Genomic DNA, 24,305 nt, shown 5'->3' with positions numbered 1-24,305 from the left:
GTTCAGCCATGGTTATTTGAGCTTCTGGTTTTAAATTGCAAGTTTATGTTTCACTTGAATCCAATCTGGATATGAAATGAATATTAAAGTCTCCCATGCAAGGCAGTACACAGGGAGCCTGTGAGCATGGCAGGGACACAAATTCTCTCTTACCTCCTTCCTCTTCCTGAATACCTTGCTCTTCCTCCCCTTGTACAATGTCCTGGTCCATGTTATCATAATGAGCCTGTTGGCTGAGAACATTAAAAGCCAAGCATCATTTCAGTTTCAAAAGTGTGTTTTCTGCTTTAATAAACAAACCCTCCACCTGCAGCTCTGCCTCTCTCAGCAGCTGCCAGAGCAGGCCCCAGTTTCATGCTCTATTATCTGATATTTTCTCACATCACCTTTCCTGAAAAATGCTTGATAGAACAGAGACTTTCTTGTGCTGCCACCCTGACTTTGTGTTGTGTGTCTCTGTATGTGGAGCCTGCAGTCCTGAAGGATATGGGTCAGGCAAAGAGCAAAGTCAGGACTCTGAATTTTAGGGAACAAAGCTCCAGCCCTTCAAGGAATGAGCCAACAGAACCCCCTGGAAATCTGCCCTCAGGAACAAGGGCCCAGAACAAAGCTGACAACACAAACCCGGAGCACAACAAGCTCAAGAGGGAGAGTTGCACCTGAGGCGGTTTTTGAAGAGTTTCTCCCCTTGCTCTGCCTGTCTCTGCAGCTGGAGCTCTCTCTCCTGGAGCTGCTGCTGCCTCAGGAGCTGCCCCCTCAGCCTCTGCTGCTGCAGGGACTCCTGCTGCTGCCTCAGCTGCTTGGCCTCCTCTGCTCTCTGGGCTCCAAGGTGCTGCTGCTCCAGCTGCTGCTCGTAAGCTGCTTTCTGCCTCTTTGTTGGTGTTACCTGCCACAGAAACGTGTTAGTCACACATTCATCATCCTCTCAGTCATCAGAAACAAGCAAGGAGAAAGCTGTCCAGAAGGAAAAACAAGCTCCATGCAATGACAGCAAAGTTATTTTTAAGTTTTTGTGTCCCTCCTTGAAGTTAAAACATTTCTGGGAACACAGACTGGAAGTGCTGGAGTGTTTGTGGAGTATGCAGGGAAGAAAGAGGAGATTGTGGGCTAAGGAAAGCCATGCTTTTCCTGTAAATAATAATAAAACCTCCCAACATATTACACAGTAAAAGGAGGTTTTGCTGACTGATAAGACAGCAAAACTTTCCATTGATTTAAGGGGTAATCTCAGGGGGAGCTGCTTTTAGCCTTAAGTGAGACACTGCACATCTTTTTATACTCAGCAATAACTTAGACTAACTCCAGTTTCACAGCTTAACCCACTGCTGCTGTTGTGACCCTCTGCACCTCTTCAGCACCAGCTCCTCATTACACCAGAGTGACACAATTAATCTGCCAGGAGAGAAAGTGTTTACAAAGCCTACAGTGAGACCAGTGAAATGCATTTTCCACTGCAGATCCAATCTAGGATGCAAATCCAGGTTTTATTCGCTGGTTTTATTTAGAGCTGCACACTGACTTCCCCTGGCTATTTTAGTCATGTTTGTCTGGCAGTTAAAATTCCCTGTCAAACAACAGTGAGCACTGAACTGGCAGTGTGTTTGCAGAAGGCAGGTACCTCTGACAAGGAAACACTCTGCAATTTGCTGAGATGCATCAAGTTACCAAAGCAGAGCAGTTCTCCATCCCAGCCTCCCTCTCACTTGCTGAGTTCTCCATCAGCTACCATGGGCCTCAGGTTTAAAGTGGGAGACAGGATTCAGACTGCTGCTCTTTTTTTTTTTTTCTTTTTTATTTTCCATCTGCTGCTTTTGATCAGCAGAATTAATGTTCATTAAGGTCTGGCCAGCACTGCAGTACAAGTGTGCTCAAGTTGAGCCTGAATCCTATTGCATCCAAGTGCTTTGAATCCCAAATTTTCTATAAACATGACAGTAATTTTATCTAAAAACCAGCGAGTGCTCTGAATCCCAAACTCTCTATAAAAACTTTATTTTTTCCTAGAAATAGAGGTGACTGCAATACAAGGCCAGCAGTGAAAAGAGAAGCCTCCATTTAAACAGCAGATTTAATCAATTAGAAAAGAGCTCCCCACCTCTGAGTGCAGGTGATCACCCAACATGTTGGTTTCCTCTTCCTTTTGCTCCTGCTTTTTCCATTCGTGCTCTTCTGGGGCTTGGTCCTGCTCCTCCTCCAGGTGCTCAGGCTGCCCTGCCTGCTCCATTTCTTCCTCCTCAAGCTCCTTTTTGCGTTCCTCTTCCATCTGCTCTGCCCGTTGCTCCTCATCCTCTCCAGCCTCCTGCTGCTCCTGGATGTTCAGCTCCTTGGCATTCTCGGGAGCCCTTCCCTGTGTGTGGAAAGGCTCAGCCCTGTCCTGCTCCTGGCTCTTTATTTCTTCTGCCTCCCTTGGCTTCTCATTCTGCAAAACAGACACAGGATTATGTGTGTACAACACATTTATGGATTTCAGTTTCAAGAGAGCCAAGGACAGGCTTGGATCCTTTATGCCAGCCCAGAGCTGTTGTCAGGAGGGCCAAATGCCTGCTTTGGAACGAGCTCCTCCTGCCAGATGGGGTCATTACCTGGTTTGTGGCTGTACAGCTACACAAGGTGTTGCACAGTTCCACCACAGAGTAAGTTAAGCCTCATTTTAGTTGAAAAATGAAAAGCTCTTACAATTCTACAAAGCCAGCTTTGTGTTTTAGAGACACAGTTTACTGCTGGCTTTGGCAGAACTGGGTTCACGGCTGGACTCTTAAAGTTCTTTTCCAAACTAAATGATTCCAAGATTTTTATTTCATGTAGAAATTCTTGTAAAACAAAATCACAACTGTTTTTTCTTAACTTCTACATTTACTGCAACATTTACTTCTAGATTACATGTTTTCTGCTTGAACCTTGGTGTGCCAATTTTAAATTCACCAATTTGCCAGTGAAACCTTATAAAATAAAAAATTATTCAGAACTTCTAAAAGCTTTCTGTAACACTTGACACAGCTAAAATTTTAGAATTCTTATTTAAAAAATTTAAATTTTGACTTGTAAAACAAAATCATAACTGGTTTTTCTTAACTTCTTCCTTTACTTCTGCATTTACTTCTAGATTACACATTTTCTGCTTGAGCCTTGGTGTACCAATTTTAAATACACTGACTTCAACGTGCCATTGGAACCTTTTAAAATAAAAAAATTACTCAGAACTTCTAAAGGCTTTCTGTAACACTTGAGATAACTAAAATTTTAGAGTTCTTATTTAAAAAATGTATGTTTTGAGCAACTTCTTAAAACAGCTGGTGTAAATACACTTCAAACTGGAGACCAGTCACGTGAGCAAAGACAACATGAATAGATTTCCTTAGCGCTCAACAATTAAACCGCTCCTCCAGCAGTGACAGGGGTGCACAGTCACACACACTCTCCTGAGGGACACTGAGCACCCTGTGCTGGGTCAGAGGCCCTGCTGGGCTCTCTGGAGCCCCTCACCTGCTGCTGCTGCTGCTGCTGCTGCTGCTCAGCCCCGGCTGCGGGGGGCTCCGGGGGGCGGCTCTGGGGGGACGGGCCCCGCGCCTGGGGCTGCTGCTCCTTCCCTCCTTCCTCCTTCTCCGCATCTTGGAAACTTGGGATTTTTTTGAGTGTGTCCTTCAGCTGTTTGTACTCCTCCACCTGAGTCTAAAGCCAACATGTTAATTAGAGTGTGTCCAAATTAATTTCTTAATCAAATGTAGTCACCTTGAAGTTGCTGGTAGGGCACGTGGTAGAAAGCTTGATATTCCAGGGATGGGAGCTTTTAAAATATAATTTTTTCCTCCAAACATTAGATGACACTGATCCATCAGGATCTTTTCAAAGTGCACATGCATACCAAAGTGTATTAAAAACATCTCTGTGGGACAAAGAAGAGGAGTTGTTTTATTCATGCCAAGCAGGAGAAGTGTCAGAAGGGGATGATGAAGCTTTCCTGGCAGACTAAAGTGAAGGAAGTCAAAAGCACCACAACTTCTCCTTTGCTGGTGGAAAGAAGTGCAGCTCTTTCAGAAACAGAAGTTTTAAAGTACATCTAGATGTCATGAAAATGCCAAGTGCTCAACATTTAGACAGGTGTTAGACAAGACAACAGCCAACATACAGAACTGAGGCAAAGAAAATCACAGTGGTGAAGAGCAAGGGAAAAGCAGAAGGGAAAAAAAGAAAAGAAATAGAAGGAAAATGTAAATTTCTACAGGCTTCCTGAAATGCAACAGTAAAATGTTGGAATTTTATTTGCTGTTTAACTTTGGACAGGATGAGGAAGCTTAAATGAAAATCCAGCAAGGTTGGTACCCCAATCCCTGGTTCTGCAGTAAGAAGATTTCCACTTGAAGAGGATTTTTTGGGATGGGCAGGGTGTATAAAAGCTGCACACACAACAGGTGCCACACCAGAGAGTTCCCCTACTGCTCCAGGGGACGTGTGGGTGTGTTTGAGAACCTCCACAGGCCTATGGATACCTAAAACAGAATGGCCTAAAGGGAAAGCAGAGTGCACAGCAGAGTCACTAAACTGAATATTCTGAGTCAATGCCACAGCTTAAAAGGTGCTGATACTGGCAGAAAACAGAGTTTATTAAAATGTATAATTAATCTGCCTGGCCGGCAAAAAGCACTAAGACCAAAACACTTTAAAGATTCAGGTTAGTGCAGTATTGACTACTGGTGTTCAATGTCTAGAATACACCCAGAAATAGAGGGATCATTAATGGAGCTGGGAAAGAATCCCCTGGGGACTTTCTGCAGCTGGTTTGCAGGAGAAACCACACAAAAGTGTGAAATCCCCTCTGCTCTCAAGGCATGTGCAAGGCCCTTCCCTGGAGGGTGCCCACAGGACAAATGTCAGAGCCTGGCTGCAGACAGAGAGGTTTTGTGTGACACAGGCTTTTTAATTAATGAACTGAATCCAAGCCAGGAGAGTGGAGAGCTTCCCTTTGGGCTTGATGAACCTCAAAGCAGCCCCTCCACGTGGCCTTGTGGGATTTCAGATGTTATCAGCACACACCACACAGCAAATGTGGCCAGTGGGAGAAGGGCTCAGAATTAGCTGTGGCCAGTGGGAGAAGAGCTCAGAATTAGCTGTCAGTGTGGGTTAGCACTGCAGCTTATGATTCTTCAGATATTCAGTCTATGAGGGACCTTCCTGATCTTTCCCTGTTTTTACACATATTGACAGGCACAACAAGCAGAACTGGGGAAAAAAAAAATTCCACGCTTCTAATGCTGCTAACAATTTTGTGGACTGTGAAAACGCCTAAATGAAGGAAATCAGTCAGGAATAAAAATAACTTCACACTGCCTAATTGCCTTTCCCTGTGATCTTTCACCAAAAGTCTTCCTCTGCTCCAACATCACTCCCACTTCCAGATTCCCTGTGGCCTCCACAGCTTGCACTGGCACAGCTGACTGAGCCTGCAACAGTTTGTGCTCCATGGATAGTTCACTTGAAAATGACATTTCAGGAAATTGATGCTGCTGGCTCTTCTAGAAACTAATCTAAGCTGCACCTGGAGTTTTCATACCTGCACACACATCCCCATCTATGTTCTGCTGCTGCTGCACTGATGTGCACTGCCCAGAGCAGCTGGGGTTGCCCCTGGATCCCTGAAGTGCCCAAGGCCAGGATGGACATTGGGGCTTGGGGCACTCTGGGATGGTGGAAGGTGTCACCATGGCAGGGGTGGCACTGGATGAGCTTTTTCCAGCCCACTCTGGAAATCCATGAAAACCTCACAACGTCCCCACCCCAGGCAGACACAAGAAGAGATGTGACACCAGCACCCAGTGAAGGTCAGAGTGCAGGGTGCTCAGAGCAGTTCCATCAGAGAGGACAGAGACAGAAAGGCACTGACAGCTCCCAGGGAAGCAGAGACTCTTTTGCCAGGACCACATGCACTGCTGGGCTGGCCCTGCTCTGTCCCCTGAGCCCTCTGGGGAGCAGCCCCTCTGTGCCATGCACTCCTGGGTCCCCATGCCAGAGGCACATGCAGCACCCTGCAGCCAGGAGAGGTTTGGAGACAGATTTGGGAAGCTGAGAGCCAGCAGGAGCTGCTTTCCTTCTGACCTGAGCAGCAGCTAGTGCACTCTTGTGGTCTTCCAATGTCACCACAAGCTCGTTGTGCTGGGACAGTAAGTTCTTATGCTGTTGCTACACAAAAAGAAGAACATCACACGTTTCACATAAAGCTCATTCTAAAGATCAGTTAGGGGGGGGTTTGAACGAGGAAGATAATTCAATTTATTTTGAAAAGAAAATCCTTAGCTGGAATTTATCTATTTCACATGGAATGCATATTAAACAGGCAGAGGAAGCAAGCACACCAGGGAAGGCAATTTGGAGGCCAGGATGTGCGTAACTAAAATAAAATTAAAAGTAGGGGTAGATGTTGATGAACATTTAAAAAAAAAAAACAGATGGAAAACATTAGTTTTGGCATAGAGTTTTGCCAAAATCCGATTTTTATCTTGTAAAACCAAATCCTGATTTCTATACTAAACACTTTTTATTTTTTTTTATGGGCATATGCCTAAAGTGCAGGTGGCCAAAGACAAATCCAGTCCAGCCTATTCCTCTGCTTTTTCCTACAAAACAGAAACTACAACAGCACAGCCTGTTCTGGGCTTGGGAAAACTTGGGAAAATTTTTCCCTCATGATTTTTAAAGTGCTTCTCAGAGCAAGGCCTACCTTGACATCCTGCAGCTGGGTGTGAATGTCTTGGTGAGCTTTTCTCAGCTGCCTGTTCTCCTCCCGTAAGTTATACAGGGATTCTGTGGAAAAGAAATGAGAAGAAATGCAGAGTTTAAACCTGGCTGGATTTGTAACACCAGGCTAAGCATTAAAATCAAGATTACAACACAAGTTACATAAAATCCCACACGAGTGCTGTAGTAAAAATTAGGCAGAATAACTGTATGGTTTGTTTTTCCCAGCCCTATTAAAAGCTTTCCATTTTCAAGCAGAAAATCATAACATTTCGTGAAATTTTCTATCAGTGCACCCAGCCTGCACCTGGAATTCTGCATCACTGCTCCTGCTGGGTGCTGCAGATGGCAAAATTCCCTCTGGAAATCTGAATCCTGGAAAGGCAGAGAGGAAGGCACCCTCCCCTCTTTCCCCACATCACACCTGGTGAGTGAGAGCTTTCTGTCACAGGACCCAGCCATTCCTTTGGAAGGGATGCCCAGATGGCTCCAAAAGCTTCTGGGATCAGGGACAAAGGCTTCTATTCCCACTTCTTACAGGATGTTGATGTGGAGCCAACAAACAACTTCTGCCTGCAGTGCAGACAAAGCTGCAAACAGCTCCAGAACCAACCCCTGTGTTAGGGACAGGTGGCAGAGAAGGCTCTGATGGACACAGCCCCATCCTTTTGCTCCATGGAGCTGGGTAATGAGGATGGAAGAGGCCTGAAAACTGCCAAGAATCTCCAATAGGAAACTGGACACCAAGAGTAAAAACTGAATTCATCACCCAAGTGTAGAGGTGCAACGTGCTCCAGAGGAGATGGCACATACAGGGAAAAAGGAGGTGTAAAATGTAAATAAAGTCACTTCAGAAAGAGGCACAATTACATCTCTGCCAGCAGTGGCAAATATTCTTAGATTGCCTTTCAGTTACAAACAAGAAGAGGCAAACCTTTTTTCCCAGGTTTATACCAGTCTTAGAATTAAAAATTAAAGACTGACTCAACAACCTCTGACACTGGACAGCTTTTAAGTGCTGGGTTTTTTTGCTATTTCTGTGACCCAGACAGAAACACAGAGCAGATATGAACAGATTTCAGAGAGAGGCCTCAGAAAATCATCAATAAAATGGAACTTTTCAGGAGGCAGAAAATGCACAAATAACCTGTGAGTGAGAACAGAGAAAATGTCTCTCTCACACCACACAAAGCCAAACACCCAATTTAACATGGGCAGGCAGACACAGGTAAATTTACCCTTCAGCTTGGAGATCTCCTGCTCCTTTTCCTGCTGCAGCTTTAGGTATCTCTCCTTGTGATCACTGAATGTCCTGCTAAACTCCTCTCCCTGTTTTCGGTGATCTTCCTCAAGGTCAGCGTGCTGTTTCTTCAGCTCTTCGTGTTGACTCTGCAAATACCAAGTTGGGACACTGGAACAGCTCTGTATCTGCAGATCTGGCTAATATTGTCTTTGGCAATTTGTTTAGTAAGTGCAGATGAATAGGAAGCATTCATAACAGGAAGGTTATTATTCAAAGCATGCACATTGCAGCTCCATCCAAACACAAAATGATCTCTGTGATGAGCAGGCTCCTCTTCCAGAGCTGTGTCACCTCACCCCAGAGCTGCACTGTCCCCCTGGGAGCTGCTGAATGTGGCTCAGAAAATCCCCAAGTGCCAAACTACAAGAGAGCTGATAAGTCAGCCTTCCCTACCAGTAATTGCATCTGATAAGATTAAATTACCCACTGGAAAGCCTGACTAGGAAAAACTGCAGGAAACCAGATTTTAATAGTCAGAGGAAGGTTGTCCACACCCTGGCACTCTGCAGTGATGCCAGAAGCCAGCAGGCTGTGTCCCCCCAGCATAACCACAGGTGCTCTGCTGCCCCAGTCACCCACCTTCAGCATCTGGTGCTGCACGCTCAGGGCACTGTATCTGCTGTTGGAGTCTTGCTGGAAAACAAAAGCACTCCTGTGAAACCCCCTGACACTCCCTGAGCTCTGCACACACAGCTTTGGGAGTCACCAGCCAAAGGATGCAGCTCCCCAGGACACAAATCCATCCCTCCCCTGGTTTGGAGCTCCCCAGGACACAAATCCATCTCCCCCCTTGGTTTTGGAGCTCCCCAGGACACAAATCCATCTCCCCCCTTGGTTTTGGAGCTCCCCAGGACACAAATCCATCCCTCCCCTGGTTTGGAGCTCCCCAGGACACAAATCCATCTCCCCCCTTGGTTTTGGAGCTCCCCAGGACACAAATCCATCTCCCCCCTTGGTTTTGGAGCTCCCCAGGACACAAATCCATCTCCCCCATTGGTTTTGGAGCTCCCCAGGACACAAATCCATCCCTGCCCTGGCTTTGGAGCAGAGCAAGCTCCCACACTCTGCACCTACTGCAGAACAACCTATTTTAACTCCTGTTCCTCAGCTCCCAAACTGCTCCCCAGTTTCAACATGAAATAGCCATAAAATCCTAATTTACTTGCTTTATAAAGAGTTCTTTACAGGTTTCTGGGTCCTCTGCCAGATAGAGCTTTCCTTCTGGCACTTGGTATATAAAACAAAGTTTCTTGATGTCTTTATGCTTTCCAGTTCAAAGCCCATGTGTTAGAAAGCTGTCACTGTTATTTTCCCTGGGGGCTAAGCTACAAAAAGATTTCTAACACCTTCTTATTCCCCTTTCCCCTTAAATAAAACAACATTACATTTGAACTACCATAATATAAACAGGGGATTATTTTCTAAATTAATTTTCTGGAGAGGTATTAGTATCTCCCACTATAGCTCAAATAATTAGGAATTGGAGAGCACTTATGAATGCAGAGTAGAACTGGGATAAGTGAGAGCTCTTTCAATTAGTATTTTGCAAGATCTCTTCCTTTGAACAGTCATAATTGCAAAGTATTTCCTTTTCCTTGCAACTCAAATAGCATCAGCTATTAAAAACTTGTACTAGGCATGATGACTTACCCTTCCTTTATTTAGTGTTTCCTGTGCTTCTAGTTTATAAACAAGAAAATCTGCAACATAAAAGGGAAAGTAATGATGAAAAAAAAACGCCAGGAAGATGAGAATCTGGGCTTGAATAACTCGACTGTTGAGTACATAAATTCTCTTCAAGAGCTGAATATTCATGCAGAAACAATTTTCAAAGGATATTAAAAAAAAAAAAAGAAAAAGGAAAAAGAAAAACAACCTATGGAGAATTTGACAAAATAAGCAAATTCTTAAAATGCACAAACTTTAGAAAGTTTCATAAAATAGTTTCACTTAAAATTTTCATACCATAGTGAGAGATGCAGAGTTCAGGCTCAAACCTACAGACAGGTAATTGAATCTGACACATGAACTCTCTCAGCAGAGGACCAAGAGCATCATTCAAAAGGAAAAGGGCATTTATAAACTGTGTACTCTTGGAAATAATAAAACATTTCCTCATTTATTTCTTGACCTCTGTCTGTTTCCAGGGTTTGAAGAGGTGCCTCCCCCTCGGGTAGCAGCAGGACCATTCCACACTAGATGGCACCAGAAACCCAGCAAGACCTGCACGGTGAGAATCATTTCTCACTCCTTGCCAGCTCTGCTAAAGTCATATTTTTAATTCAGCAGCTGAGTCCTCAGTTTTAGGAAGTACAGAGGCTCTGCCCTGAAAATAGCAATGAATTTATAGCCTGAGGAAACTCAGAGGATTGAATCCTACTGAACTTCCACAGAGGGCACACAGAGGTGTAAGAAATGCAATTTGTGTTCGCCTTACCCACACCTAGAATTTAGTTTTAACCAGGAAAAGGTGTATAAGCATGTGCTCACTCTAAAGCACGTGTAAAAGTACTGATTCCAAGTTTAGTTCCCAGTTGATGGAATGCAGGAAAAGATCCCAAGGTTTTGGTACAAGTTTTGAATTTTTGGCATACCAGGACAGGATTTACACACATACATGTTGGGGGTTTTATGTACATGGATGCAAACATATTCTCTGTGTTTATTACTTCATATTGCAGTCAGCTGTAAATAGTATTAAAAAGATGATTGCTTTTAAAAAGATCTGAGTAAAAAAGATTAAATAAAAAAGAACTACTACAAAGAGCAGCACAGCTCTGCCAAGTGGATCCTAATATATTGCTTATATATTACCCAACTGATTTAAAATTGAAGAAAAACCATTTGAAATTGCTTTCTACTATAATCAAGTTAAATGTCAAAGTGAAAAGTACATTTTTACCTTCCTTTGCTTTCTTATGTTCCAGCCTTTCCTTCTGCAGTGACTTTTCTAATCTTGACCGGTGCTCATACACAACTGAAAAGAGAAATTTTGTTCACAATTCATTTCAAAAGTAACATACACAAACCTCACCATCCACCCCAACACACCCAGGGAGTGTTGGCACAGAATGCACCAGGAAAATACAAGTGGAATGAGGTCATGGGATAAAGGGCTGTTTGTAACCCTTGTGACAGTAACTTTTTCCCTTTTTGCTCCCTTTATCGATCCCAAATCCTGGGTTATTTGCATGGCTAACACAGAATGTGATAACCAGGTGAGGGATTTGTTTGTGGAGGCAGCCAGCTGTGCTGGAGCTACCAAAGGCTCTTTGCTTCTCAGGAATGCAGGGACATTTTCCATGTTTCCATCCTCCCCTGCCTTGTTTGCACAGAGACAAGGAAATCAGACAGGGCAGCTCTGCTGCCAGAGGAATTCCTGGCAGCACACAAAGTGTCCCACGGAGGGAAGGGAGATGCCCAGGGACAGGACAGCTCCTGGAGGTGCAGCAGGCACTGCTGCCTAAGCTGAGCCATGGGCAACCTGGGAGCCACCCTAAATTCTTCAAAAATTGGGAATACAGTATTCCTCTGCACTGCCTCCCTGCAAAAATGACTCCCAAGGACTGTCCATGCTTGCTTTGCAGACACCATCCCAAAATGGGGTTTACGTTCATGACTTTGTTTGTGGTGGCCAGGTGTGTTTAGGACATCCAATGTCCTCTGGCTGCCAGTAGAGCAGGATTTCATTCAGGCTGTGCTTTGGACATGGAGTTGGGATGTGGCACATCAGTCCCTATTTACCCTTTCCTCACCTCTCATTATCTGAAACAGCCAAGTTTGCAGCAAAGATATCAATTAAAACACCTGGAAATTACAATTATACGTGTTTAAATTCAGTTTAACACAAGTATCTTTCACTGCCCAAATTACAGTTTGTATTCTTTTAATGAGTTATTAATTTGTAATAAAACAATGAGTGATTTCTCCATCAAAACCAGGAAACTCATTTTCTGAGAATAAGCCATTGATGAATGCAAGCCTTCAATAAGAAGCATCAAATAAAGATTTGTATCTTGGCAGCTACAGAAAATTCCTCTTGCACCTTAAAACATGTTCTTAATTCCACCAAGGTGCACTCAGCAGCCTTATCTGTAAGTGTTTATGTTTTAGCTCTGAAGCTGGATTGCTAATCAATCCCTGGCACCTATCTCCACTTTGCTATTTATCTTCTAAAGTCAAGGGCATCAGTCAAGATGAGCCAATGTATCAACACCCTCTGGAAGGGAACAAGCAGGAAAGAATATTCAAAAAGTCACCAGGAGGCTTGGAGAAGGGAAAAAAAAAAAAAAAGCAAAAAAGCACTGCACAGCACTACAGTGATGGTTTTATTTCAGCCCTGAAGGTGGTGAATGCTGAATTATTGTGCAAAAGGAACAGTGGCAGCAGAGCAGCTCAGGAGAGCAATGAAAATCCATAATGGGCTTCCCCTCCCATGCAATCAGGGTGGAACAGGGATTTTGGCCGACACACGAAACCACAAATGGATTTGGAGGGAACATTTTCCATTCCACTTCTCCATCTGCAAGTGCACCTTCCCCAGCTCCTGCTGCTGCTTTACCAAGTGTGTCTGTGGGGGGGAGCCCTGCACAGCAAAGCCACCACAGGGGCAGAGAAAGGGGCACAGAAGGCAGGATTTGGGGTTTAGGGACCTCTCGGAGCTCAGAGCATCCCTGCTGAGCTCTGGGCTTCACCCTGCACCTGCGGGGTCTGAGCAGCACAGGCAGCGCAGCCTCTCCTCTACCTGCTGGGTAGCAACCCTTGGAACACTGGGTCAAAGCTGGAGAAGTCCTAAAACAGCCCCTCAGGTGACTAAAAAGGGCAAGGAAAATCCTCCTCCCTCACCTCTGCCCTCTGAGTTCAGTTACTGATTGGCCCAGCACGTTCTCCTCTGATAAAAGTCCATCAAGTGCAATGCACTGAAGGTGTTGAGTAAAAATAATTACTAACAAAGCACAGCTCCCATGTTTCCTCACTTGCTCCTTTGGGGAGTAGGCTGCAGGTCAGATTTTTAAATACATACTGGAGTTAACCTGCTATAAATTTGAATGATTTCCACCAGTTAGGAAATTTAACTTAAAACAGAGATTTCCTAGTTTTTTTCTAAGGGGCTTGTTAATACAGAAGGAATCTCTCCTTCTTCACTGCCAGCCTGGATATAAGACATCTGAGCAAGAATCTGAAAGAAATAAATACACTGAAAAATGGGTTTTATAGAAAAGTCCACCCCAGTAGGGGGTGGAACCTATACAAGGAATCTGACAAAATCCCACTGCTGGGATGCACAAATCATTTTTCCTAGGGTAAGCTTTTAATTTTGCACTGATCTTTGCACAAATAATTGAACTTTATTCCTACATTATATTTAATAGAATGGTAAAAAAGGGAGGGGGGGGAATGTTGTCATTTAATGGCTAATAAGCAGTGTTCCAAAGCTGGAATTACTGCAGGTGTCAGCTTAATTCTTGAAATTACCTGCAGAATGTAACCTACACAAATGAACAAAGACCCACAAACTCACAGAGCCCAGAAACTCAAGTTTTAACCTCACAGATCAATGAAAGACCTTTCACCTTCGACAAGGAAACGCTGAAACTCCTGGAGAACACCCCAGTAAAATCAAGTCCTCAAGGTTTTCCCCATAAAGAAAAGGAAGTGAGGGAGAAGGGAGGTGTGGAATGCCCTGCACGGTCCCAGATTGCGCCACTTCCACCAGTGCTGAGCGTTAATTACAACACAGGAGGCAGGGAGGTGACGAAATTGAGATTATTTAACAGTCAACGTTCCTTCTCTTATCTTTGCTCTGCCCCTCCAAGCAGTAAGGCTGTTATTAAGCAAAACAAGCCATTCTTGTACATTTAAAAGAAAGAATTTCTTTGTTTACATTATCAGCAATTTTGTGACCGTGGTACTTTAATCATTTGGTCTGTCAGGATTATCCAGAGTCTAAAATGCCACAGCTCCCTGGAAAATTAAGATTACACTGGGATTTAAATATACATGATACAAGAAATTTACCTAATTTCAACATGAGTGCTCGTTACACAATTCTGAAATCTTTCTCTGAGCTTACAGTAGTATCTTTCACTTAAAACCAGCAGATTTCAGTAGTCTTGGCAACACTCAGTGTTGTTTTCCCTCACACTGTGGCAGAGTTGAACTGAGCCAGCAGCATGGGGTAAACCACCCTGGCACCTCTCTGGTGACACTGTGAAGGTCTGCAGAGCACAAATTTGCTATAAAAATAGTGAATTCCCCATTCAAATAGAACCATTTAAAATGTGAACCCATGGAAAAAGCCTTTCTGCTGAGAGTAAAGCATTTCCACGAGTCAAAGAGGACTCCCTTTAATATGGGGTGGAGGATAAATTTTCTAATCCAATGACAATAATTACAATTTTGACCTCAGATGACACTTCACAACAACTCTGACACATTTATTGGTGGTAGGAGATATTATTAATATAACAAGACCTGCTCCCCAAGCTTCCAGCCCTGTATTTCAATCAGTGAATCTGCTTTCAAACAAGATCCACTGATTTCACTACTGATAATCTTATCAGGAACAGCTTATCAAACTGCAGCAGCAGGATTCCTCACCACAGTACAAGCCATGCTGGCCTCAGTATCACAGTCTGAGCTCCATCTCTTTCACAGACTCAAATGAGGGTTTAGCAATAAATGGATATTCCAGTGACACTGCAAATATCTTGGGAAAAATAGAAGCATTTCCACAATAAAGACTAGGAAATCTCTGTTTTAAGTACAGAGCAAGAAAACAGCAATACAAAAACCCATTTATTTATCATGGAATGGTTTGGCTTGGAAGGAACCTTGAAGCTCAGCTTGTTCCACCTCCCTGCCATGGGCAGGGACACCTTCACTTCCACTAGACCAGGCTGCTCTGAGCCACAATATTTACAATATATTTAACAATATATTATATAAACATAATATATAAACAATGCAATATATAAACAATATAATACATAAATTTAATAATTTATGTCCTTGAAGTTTTCTGGTTTGAATTTCCACAAAAAAGGACAGAAAAAGAGACCAAGCTAAGGTGAAACTGATTGTGTGTGAGGCTTCACTGTGGAACATGCAGGCAGGGATGGGCTGCTCTCATTTTGCTCTCTGCAAACCACAGCTGGCACTGTGTGGACCATGAGAATTATCTTGACTTCCAAACAAACTCCTACACTTTGCAATTTACTCACATGATCAAGTAATGCTTTTGTCTAATTACAGCCAGTCATGTCAAACCTGGTAAACCACACCATGCATTGGTAGTTGTGCTTTTAAAAATGACCCCTGCTTTGACTGAATTCCTTAAGCATTTATTTTGTTCAGAGTAGTAATAATTGGAAAAGTTTGTATTTAATATCTGGATCTTTACATTCAGGGGATTTTTTTTAAGAGAAAGCAGAACATGTGCTTTCAGAGATCCTGCACCAAAAATGAGCTATCAATTAAAATAAACCTGTTCCTCTGACTTACTCAGTATTCCAGGAAGAAGTTCCAACTAAAAAGTTCCAGTAAGCAATTCTCATTTTGCCTCCCCTGCAGTTCTGAAAAATGGGAAATGCTGGAGAATTTGGCACATTAATGCACCCCAGAAAAACACACTTGTACTTCTAAGAGATCATTGTGGTCCTCTATTCGATTGTAAGGATGACAGGAAAATTAATTTTTAAACTGGAGCAAACATCTAAATTTAATAGAATCCTTTTACTGCAGCCTGCCTCACCCACTGCCTTTCTTAGAAGTCAATAACACCTCTAGGAAACAACAGATGTAAGGTAAGTTGGGACAGAAGGAAGGGTTTCTCATGTTTAAAGAGTAAACTGTAATAGCTGCTGCTAAAAATAAGTTGGAGAAGGGGTATTAACTGTGATTAAATATTTAATCCCTCCCAGATAGGCTTCAGACCTGACTTTTATCAGGAAGGAGATCATGTTTCCAGAAATGATTTCCAGTGACTTCCACAAAAGGTTTCTCCCAACCCTTGGTAGCACAGGTGGGATCAGCATTGCTGATTTTTCTATACACCGGTAGATGATAAAGGATTTTTCTATACACCAGTAGATGATAAAGGGTATTTTTGGAGTGATGATAAATGCAAATAGTTCAAACTAAACCTGTGTAGTGATTTTTAACTAAAATTAGGAGAAAAACACATGAACATTGATAAAAGCTGCAGAGGCAACAGATTTCTTGTCACATCACCTCTGAATCTCTGGGTCTGCTCAACCCTCAGCTCCAGGAAACAAGGGCCTGTTCTTTCTCTCAAAAAGTCTTTTACACTTTTTTCACTTTTATGAAGGTTTAGTGGTTGTTATCTACATGGTGTCAGGATGTACATAAATATCTATATTCAGGAATATAGTGTAAAAAACACAGCTTGGAGAAAAAAAGCCCAACCTACAGATGCACAAACTGCCCCCAGAAATCAAGAGTTTGAGTTTGTGATTCATTTTTTGACTGAAAATGGCTTAGTTGAGTGTGGTGGTGTGGATTGGAGCAGGCTCTTCACTCTGCCCTCTGGAGCTCAGGCAGACCATCCTTCTCTCATCATGTCTGTAATTAAGCCCTGGAAATGATGCCAAACTCTGGGATCTGAGTCACCTCAGGAAAATAAGATAGCAGCTAATTTCAGGTACTTTAAGGGAAGGGGAAAATGCAGAGGACAAGGTGGAACAATTGCAGTTTCTTTTATTGATTAATTAAAAATACAAAGTAGAAAATCGCAGGAGGTTTGGGTTGGGCTACATGGCCACAAAAAAGATCAGAAGTGCATCCAGCTCACAAGACCCTTCCTTAAACAAGGACAGCATCCAGACAGGTTGAATTCCTCAAGTACTCACCTCAGGCTCTGACATGACTAGAAATTCACACCCCTGAATCCTGAAAATCCCAGGAAAAATCACCCAACAAAGGATTCAGCTTTAATTACTTGTTCTGTAGAGCTCATTTTTTTCCAGTAATCTGATTTATTTAGCTTTCATTACCATCAAACCTCAAAGCAGCACCTGACTTTCAGCAGGGCAGATGAAATGACTTTTTCCCTGCAAGGATCCCATTCCAAAAGGAGCAAAGTGAACTCTGTCAGCCACAAATTGCTGGCAATATCCTCAGCAGCACATCAGAGATGCTATAATGGGCACTCACATCCCTGAGAGGGTGGAAACCTTACTCATAAGTTGCACCACCCAAACTCACAAGCTGACAAGCAAACAGCCAGCCCAGTGAGACAATGAATGTGCTTGGAACATCATTTTTAAGGCTCAGCAATTCAGTCAGGCAGGAATGTGAGTGTCCAAGAAGCCAGAATGCAAACTCACCACCATCAACACATCCTGCCTTCCTCCTGAAGTGTCCACTCAGCTCCACCACTGACAAGCTTTAGGAGGCTTAAACCACCAGCAGTAAGAAATATTTGATATTTTGCATCACGTTGTGTGATGCAGGTCTTGTGTCAAAGCGGGGAGGGGGAGCACCAAAGCCCAGGGAACAAACCCACCCCATTAGCTCATCCTGCTCAAAACTCCTGCAGGCTGCCCTGTGATTCTCAGCCAGGCTCCAGCTGGGGTGCAGAGGGAATGCTGCAGCTCTGGTTACCCAGGATTTATCCTGGAGCTGGTGTGTTCTCAAGGAAAGAGCACTTGGGCATGGATTACACATAAATATGGGCACGTGCTCAATTTCGCTTTCAAGTCAGAATTCAGCTGCTGGACGTGGAAATTCTGCTATGGACATGGAGACACACTTCCCTGAGTTCACTCATCTGAGCAGAGCTCCAGCACCTTTTCTGTACTTGGGTTATGAGTTAGAGCTGGATAATTCCAGATAACCCAAAATCTTGAGGGTGAGCTGCAAAACAGACACATCTCTATCTAGTTTATACATACTTATATGTACATGCAAATTCATATATATATATTATATATAAATATACATTCCACCATATACCTCTTTCTTTACTAAAATTCTGCACAATTTCAAGTATTTAATGCTTTTTTAAGTATTTAGAATATGAAATATCAATTGAAAATGTGAATGGAGATTAAAAAAAATATGAATGGAGGTAAAAAAAATACAGCCAGGTGCTCAGAGGAGGTTACAAACCAAAGCTTTCCCTTTCAGGAAGCCAGGTAGCAGAATTTGGGATGCTGCAGTTGCCATTTCAGGGGAAGTACACACAGAACCAGCCTCTCCTCTTACAGTGCTACCAGGGACCTCTCAGGCAGCAAGAAAATGCTATCAAAGTGCTGCAGTGTTATGTGCAGCCTGAAAGTCACAGGAATGACAGGAATTCAGGATTCTGTGATTAGGAAGAGCAACCAAACACACAGGAGCTGTAGCAGCTGCAGCTCTGCTTGTCTGATGCCTGTGAAAAATAAGCCATTAAAAGTAGTGCTGGTTGTTCCCAGCCCTGCCAACTCGAGGTACAAGTTTAAGGCACTGTAAAAAAGGGATGTAACAGTGAAGTACACCCAGAACTGTGTGATGTCAGAGCAGCTTTGGCATCTGTGCAGCCTGCACGCAGATATGATAAATATTAACCACTAAGGTGGCACAGAACTGTGATCTAGGAGTGCAGTGCATTGTGCAATTCCACACCCATGAAGCTACCATGGATCTGCCAGGCCCCAGCAGGTCACCCCCTCAGGGAGCCTTCTTTTAGGACAACTGGCATACCAGGCACAGAGCAAGCCACATTTGCTTTACAGCCATTGCCTTCTAGCACTGCATCAGAAACCTTTGAGGACATCCACACCTTGGCCACAGCAGGGAAAGCTCCAAAGCCCAGAGTCCCTGCTGGGCTGGCTGCCAGGATCACAGGACAGTGCCAGGCTGCACAGAGACTGCACAAAGCCATCAGACTGACAGGAAGAGCAGAAAAAAATACAGTAAGAGGCACTAACTGTAGGCTGTTATTAGGATTAGGGATTAAAACAGATTAAACAGATTAAAATAGTACTCAAGGGGTTACTTAACACCCAGAGGATGAGAAGACAGAAGCTGCAAGGGCTAAAAAGATGCCTGTAGATACTTTCAATCCTGCAGCAATCACAGGTACCATCAGGCTCACCTGCAGCTCTCAGTGTGGTTCTGTTCTAGCAACTGAAGCCTGTTCCTGGATGGCCAATAGCTCAGGACTTAGACTGACACAGTTTTAAAGGAAGCAAAAAGCATCAGGTTTTGCTTTTATCACTTTAAGAAGTACTAAGTAAGATTATCTCCATGTTTCAAATGTATATCGTGCTCACAGAATGAGACTTTAAAATAATCAGCTCACTGGGAAGATCAGCTTCTCTATGAAAGACTTAATAGATAACAATGACTTCAGGTTTTCTCAGCAGTCAAAAAATTTCGTGTCATCTCTGAATTTTGCTCCTGGTACTCCCTTTGTGGACTACAAAAGCAGCCCTATATTCTCCATGCTCAGCAGAACTTTGTTAGAGAAAAATACTGAAGTTTTATATTCTTCTACACAATCTTCTGCAATGTGATCCTCTAAAGGGGGTGAGTTTAGGATCCCAGCCTCTCTAACCCAGTTATTGTGTTTCCCAGGTCTGCCACCCTTCCCTGGGTACCCTGGGCTCACTCCAAGGGGCACAAACACTTCTCAGCAGAGTGGCTGAAGCTGTGAACACCAGGAGAGCAAAACCCCCCAAGCCCACAGCCATGTGCAGCTCTCTTCAGATCAGTGTGTGTGTGTTAAATGGTGCTGAGACTCCTCCTGCCCCATTTCCCAGTGATCTGTGCATTCTGCCTTGGTATTTTCCCACATATTCCCAGGAGACTGAGCCTCCTTCAGGTGTTGCTGTGTTTTAGCAAAACAAGGCAATGAAAAAGATAAAAATCTAAGACAGCTGGCTTTTCATGAAAAAACAGAAAGAACAGCTCATTCGGGCATAAAGAACTGGCAAGTACCATAAAGAAGGCTGTTATTACCTACATTTTTGAAAAAAAACATAAAAACATGAGAAACAGTAGAGGGGACAGCAGGAAGTGAAGGGAGCTGCACTCTGAGCTACAGCTGAGGATCTTGATTCAGATTTTGGGCAGACCAAAGGCATTCAGGTCCTAAACTGCCCCCATGTCCATAAACTCAGGAGTGTCCATGAACCTCAGGCATTTCACAAATGGACTCAAGTTTCACTCACAAGCCCTGACAGGGGAGCTCCCAAGCTCCTCTGTGTGCAATCAGGAAAGGAACTGCCTTTGTAGGCTCCAGCAGTCACAACAAAACCCTACACAGAGTCAGACAACAGGTGATACTTCACTGCCCTCCAAGAGATTCACTCCAGCCAGACTTCCGGGGGCACAGCCAGCCTGCCAGGACACAGCCCCAGCATTCTCAAAAACACCACTTTTAGAGGTGTCTCCCCACAACACAGCCCCAGCATTCTCAAAAACACCACTTTTAGAGGTGTTTCCCCACAACACAGCCTCAGCATTCTCAAAAACACCACTTTTAGAGGTGTCTCCCCACAACACAGCCCCAGCATTCTCAAAAACACCACTTTTAGAGGCTGCCTTTTTATTCTTGTAGTTCACATTTCAACCTATAAAAACCTCCTGATGAAATGGCTGTTCAGGAAACAGAAGTCCAAGGAATCCTTTTCTGCTCAGCTTGAAAAGTCTCATCCAATGACCCAGGAGAGCTGTGAACACCTCTGGCTGCAGCACCATCCCTTCCTTTAACTTTGCCCTTTAACTGGTTTCTCTTTAAAATATTTCAGGGTGCTTCCATCATATTTCAGGCCCCAAAGTTATCTCCAGTCCAGGATCTATAGAGAAACTGGTTATGCTGCATGGAAAAGATAAGCTGCATTACTTTACCAATGCAGTACTTTAATTTTATTGTTCTCATAAAGCAATAAACTCAAAGAATAATCTCTGGACAGCCAAGAGACGTAGCTCAGATGCACGTAGAGAGGTTTTTCTGTTTGTTTTATTGTTTGTTTGGTTTTTTTTTAATTTGGCCACAGGAACATTGTTGATTTAAAATCTAGGTTGTTTAAAATCAAAAGTTCAAAGTGCAGTCAGATACTGCACCTGCAAACTGGAGTTGCTGTCAGCATTTTATGTTGTTTCCAACATAAAAAAATAAGCATTTTATGTTCTTCCCTCCTGTTGTTCCATAACAAAGAGTTAAACAGGACAGGTTCAGGAAGGGGTTTGCATATCACCAGTGAGGCTATGTCTCTCCAGGTGAGCTGGGCACAGGCTCTGGATCCTCTGTGTTCTCCTCAGTAACAAGCTCCTGCTGCAAAAACCCAGGTGATTGTGCAGGGGAGGCCATTTCAGAAAGACAAGGAAGAAAAGTTTATTTCCCAGATCCTCTGGAGCCCTCAGGAACAGAACTTCCCTTTACTTTAGTGGGAAATTAGGCAGCTGGGGGCTGCTGCTGCATTCAGTATTTCTCTGGGCTCTCACCCTCTCTTAGGCTCTAACAGCCACTTCCAGAACACAGGAAAGTTTAAAGAACCATTTTTTATTGTTACATTTTATTTTCCCTTGTATCCTGTAACTTAATTGCCAGTGATTGTTTTTTTTAAACAAGGTTTACTGCTACCATACTTGGCATAGATAAACTCTCCTGCTTAATGGGCTTGATAAACTGGCATGGATCCCAGAACCATGTGAGTTTATTGCATGGATCATCAAATCTATTAATGTTACCAGATCCTGGTCCATAGCTCACATTTCCCATTGATACACTGAAACAAGCAAGAGAATTACAGAAAATGCAGCTCCCACAATTGCCTGCTGCTCCCATGAACTCGCTTGCATAGATGGTGGCTACTCTAAATCATGTTTCAAGCTTGGAAAGTTCATATCAACAGTCCAGACCTCACATATCTGATCCAGAGAATCTCCCCTCTGTGGCAGGACAAAGTCTGTTGCACACTCCTCATTGGCAAAGCTGGAGCAGCAGAAAAAGCCAACTTATCAAATTTTACCTTGAGAACAAGATGTTCCTGTGTCTTCTGTTGGCAAATGCACAGCCTAGCAAGAGTAGCCCTTTAGCCATCTGCCACACACCCCCTTCCCAGCCAAACCTTTACACCTTTTCTGTGACTAAAATGAAGGTTTCTGGCAAAGAGCTCCCTGGTATTACCTGGAAATGGCCTGAAATTGAAACACTAAGCAAGGGTGGTATCAGCTGGTGACTGAACACGTCGAAGGAAGCAATCACAGTAAGAATCGAAGAGCATAAACCCAACTCTGTGCTCTCTGCACACAAACTGTGTGCTGCCACACATGCTTTGATGGATGCTCCCACAGGGAAAAGGATGGCTGAGGATCACCCTGAAGTTTAGTGCTGCTACAGCAGATCCCTCTGATTCTTCTTTCGTGCTATTTTGAGAAAGAAAACTTGAAAGTTGGCTCTGGGCTTTGTGCTGACCTGATAACCTTGCACTTGACAATTAGAGAGGTGCTGAGGTCTTTCACTTCCCAGACCATTGATGTTTCAGGTACATCCTGCTGCTTTGCTTCTGATTTCTTGGCATGCAGATGTCAGACATGGACAACTTTTCATCTTCAACTACAGGACCTACATCTGCTGCATCCTTAAACCAAGATACACAAGGATCTGGATTTATGTGACACCTTTAGGCCAAGAAATTCAAAGTTAGTCCAAAAGTAATAGAACAGCCTTACTCAAGTAACTTACTTGAACTTTACTTTTAAATCACCCTTTAAAACCACTTTATTAGAATACTCCTCTCCTCCATCCTGGAGCTATTTAAGGTTTATGCTGCCCAGGAGCTGCAGATGGATGCTCAACATAAAACCCTGCAAGACAAGGGGGTTTTTGTGGGACAAGCCCACAAAAATCCCAGACTGGACACAGCCTGCACTTCTCGCCTGCCTTTCCCTTTTGTGCCAGGAATCGCCAAGTGATGTGCAGTCCTTTGGGAATAAAGAAGAGTCACTACGGGATGTGCGGGGAGAGAGGGCATGAGAGCTCTGCAGGAATCCACACCGCCTCACCTAGGGAGACACTACAACCCCGCAGGCTGGAGGAGAAGGGGGAGAAGGAGCAAAACTTTGAGAGAGGCAGGACAGCCAGAGGAGGAGGAGGAGGAGGAGGAGGAAGGTGTTCTGCAAGCCCTGGGGAAGGGCAGCAGAGGCTCCTGCCTAGGGAGTACCTTGTAACTGAGCCGAGAGCGACTCCTGATGCTGCTGGTACTTGAGCGCCGTGGCCTCAGCCTTCCTCAGCTGGCCCTGCAGCTCGTAGTAGAGCATCGCCCCGTAGAGGAACCCGAACACCACGGTCAGCAGCAGCAGCGTCTGGAAAATCCGCTTCTGTTTCCGGGAGCACATCCCGTTGCCCATGTCCCCGGCGGGGTCCCGAGGGCCCCCCGCCCGTCACGGCTCAGCAGCGGGCGGGAGGCGGCGGCATCGGAGGCCCCGGGAGGAGCAGGAGGAGGAGGAGGAGGAGAAGGAGGAAGGGAAGGAGGGACGGCGGAGGCGGGGCCGGCCCAGCGTTTCAGCCCCTGGGCACGGCCGCGGCGCCCGGGGCGGTCTCTGCGGTGCGGGCAGCGGCGGGGCTCATGCCGGGGATGCTCCGCGTCCCTGTGGCCGTGTGCCGGTCCCTGCGGCCGGGCTGGGGGGCTGCGGGGAACAAAGGCAGGTCCCGGCCCCGCACTGACGTGTCCCCGCTCGGCCGTGGCTCCCCCGCCGCGGGATCCCCGAAGGAAGTCCCGCTCCGGGCGCGGCCTCATTGGGTCGGGCCGCGGGGCTCTGCCCTCCCTCCGGAGCGCATTGGGTGCCCGCCGCGTCCGTCCGCAGCGGGCCGCGCTTCCCGCCCGCCCCTCCAGCCGCCGGCTTCAGCCCCTGAGTCCCTCATCCCTGCAGTCCCACATCCCTGCAGTCCCACATCCCTGCAGCCCCACATCCCCGCATCCCCTCAGCCCCGCATCCACTCAGCCCCGCATTCCCTCATTCCTGCATTCCCTCAGCCCCACATCCCCCTGAGCCCCGCATCCCCCTCAGCCCTTTATCCCCGCATCCCCTCAGCCCTGCATCCCCTCAGCGCCGCATCTCCCGGTGCGGGACCGAACGGGGCTCATGCGGTGATGAGCGGGGGCTGTGACAGACGGGGTGACACCTGGGCTGTGACAAAGGGGTTGTGGCACCCGGGCTGTGGCAGCGGGGCTGTGACAGAGGGGTTGTGACCCCCGGGCTATGGTAGCTGTGCTGATATTCAGCGCGTACCCCCGTGGCACCGCCGGGACCGGCCGGGGCT

General features: G+C 45.0%; 1 protein-coding gene across 4 annotated transcripts in view; it reads right to left on the bottom strand.

The window, feature by feature from the left end:
- GOLIM4 (golgi integral membrane protein 4) overlaps window positions 1-23,765 on the bottom strand; it is a 29,690-nt gene extending 5,925 nt beyond the window's left edge. The window contains exons 1-11 of one of the 4 annotated variants that reach the window (XM_077184180.1): window positions 23,206-23,765; window positions 10,935-11,009; window positions 9,683-9,732; window positions 8,612-8,665; window positions 7,968-8,118; window positions 6,713-6,795; window positions 6,091-6,174; window positions 3,484-3,669; window positions 2,096-2,419; window positions 660-886; window positions 154-233 (exon numbers count right to left, since the gene is read on the bottom strand). In XM_077184180.1, coding sequence (XP_077040295.1) covers window positions 154-233; window positions 660-886; window positions 2,096-2,419; window positions 3,484-3,669; window positions 6,091-6,174; window positions 6,713-6,795; window positions 7,968-8,118; window positions 8,612-8,665; window positions 9,683-9,732; window positions 10,935-11,009; window positions 23,206-23,392 — 1,501 coding nt within the window. In that variant the 5' untranslated portion in view covers window positions 23,393-23,765. The remainder of the gene's footprint in view (window positions 1-153; window positions 234-659; window positions 887-2,095; window positions 2,420-3,483; window positions 3,670-6,090; window positions 6,175-6,712; window positions 6,796-7,967; window positions 8,119-8,611; window positions 8,666-9,682; window positions 9,733-10,934; window positions 11,010-23,205) is intronic. The other 3 variants (XM_054639145.2, XM_077184179.1, XM_077184181.1) reach the window with 3 other exon arrangements.
- Between the last annotated feature and the right edge of the window lie 540 nt (window positions 23,766-24,305).

Source organism: Agelaius phoeniceus, chromosome 10 (genome assembly GCF_051311805.1).
Source record: "Agelaius phoeniceus isolate bAgePho1 chromosome 10, bAgePho1.hap1, whole genome shotgun sequence".
NCBI lineage: Eukaryota > Metazoa > Chordata > Aves > Passeriformes > Icteridae > Agelaius > Agelaius phoeniceus.
This window is presented reverse-complemented; position numbering and strand designations above follow the sequence as displayed.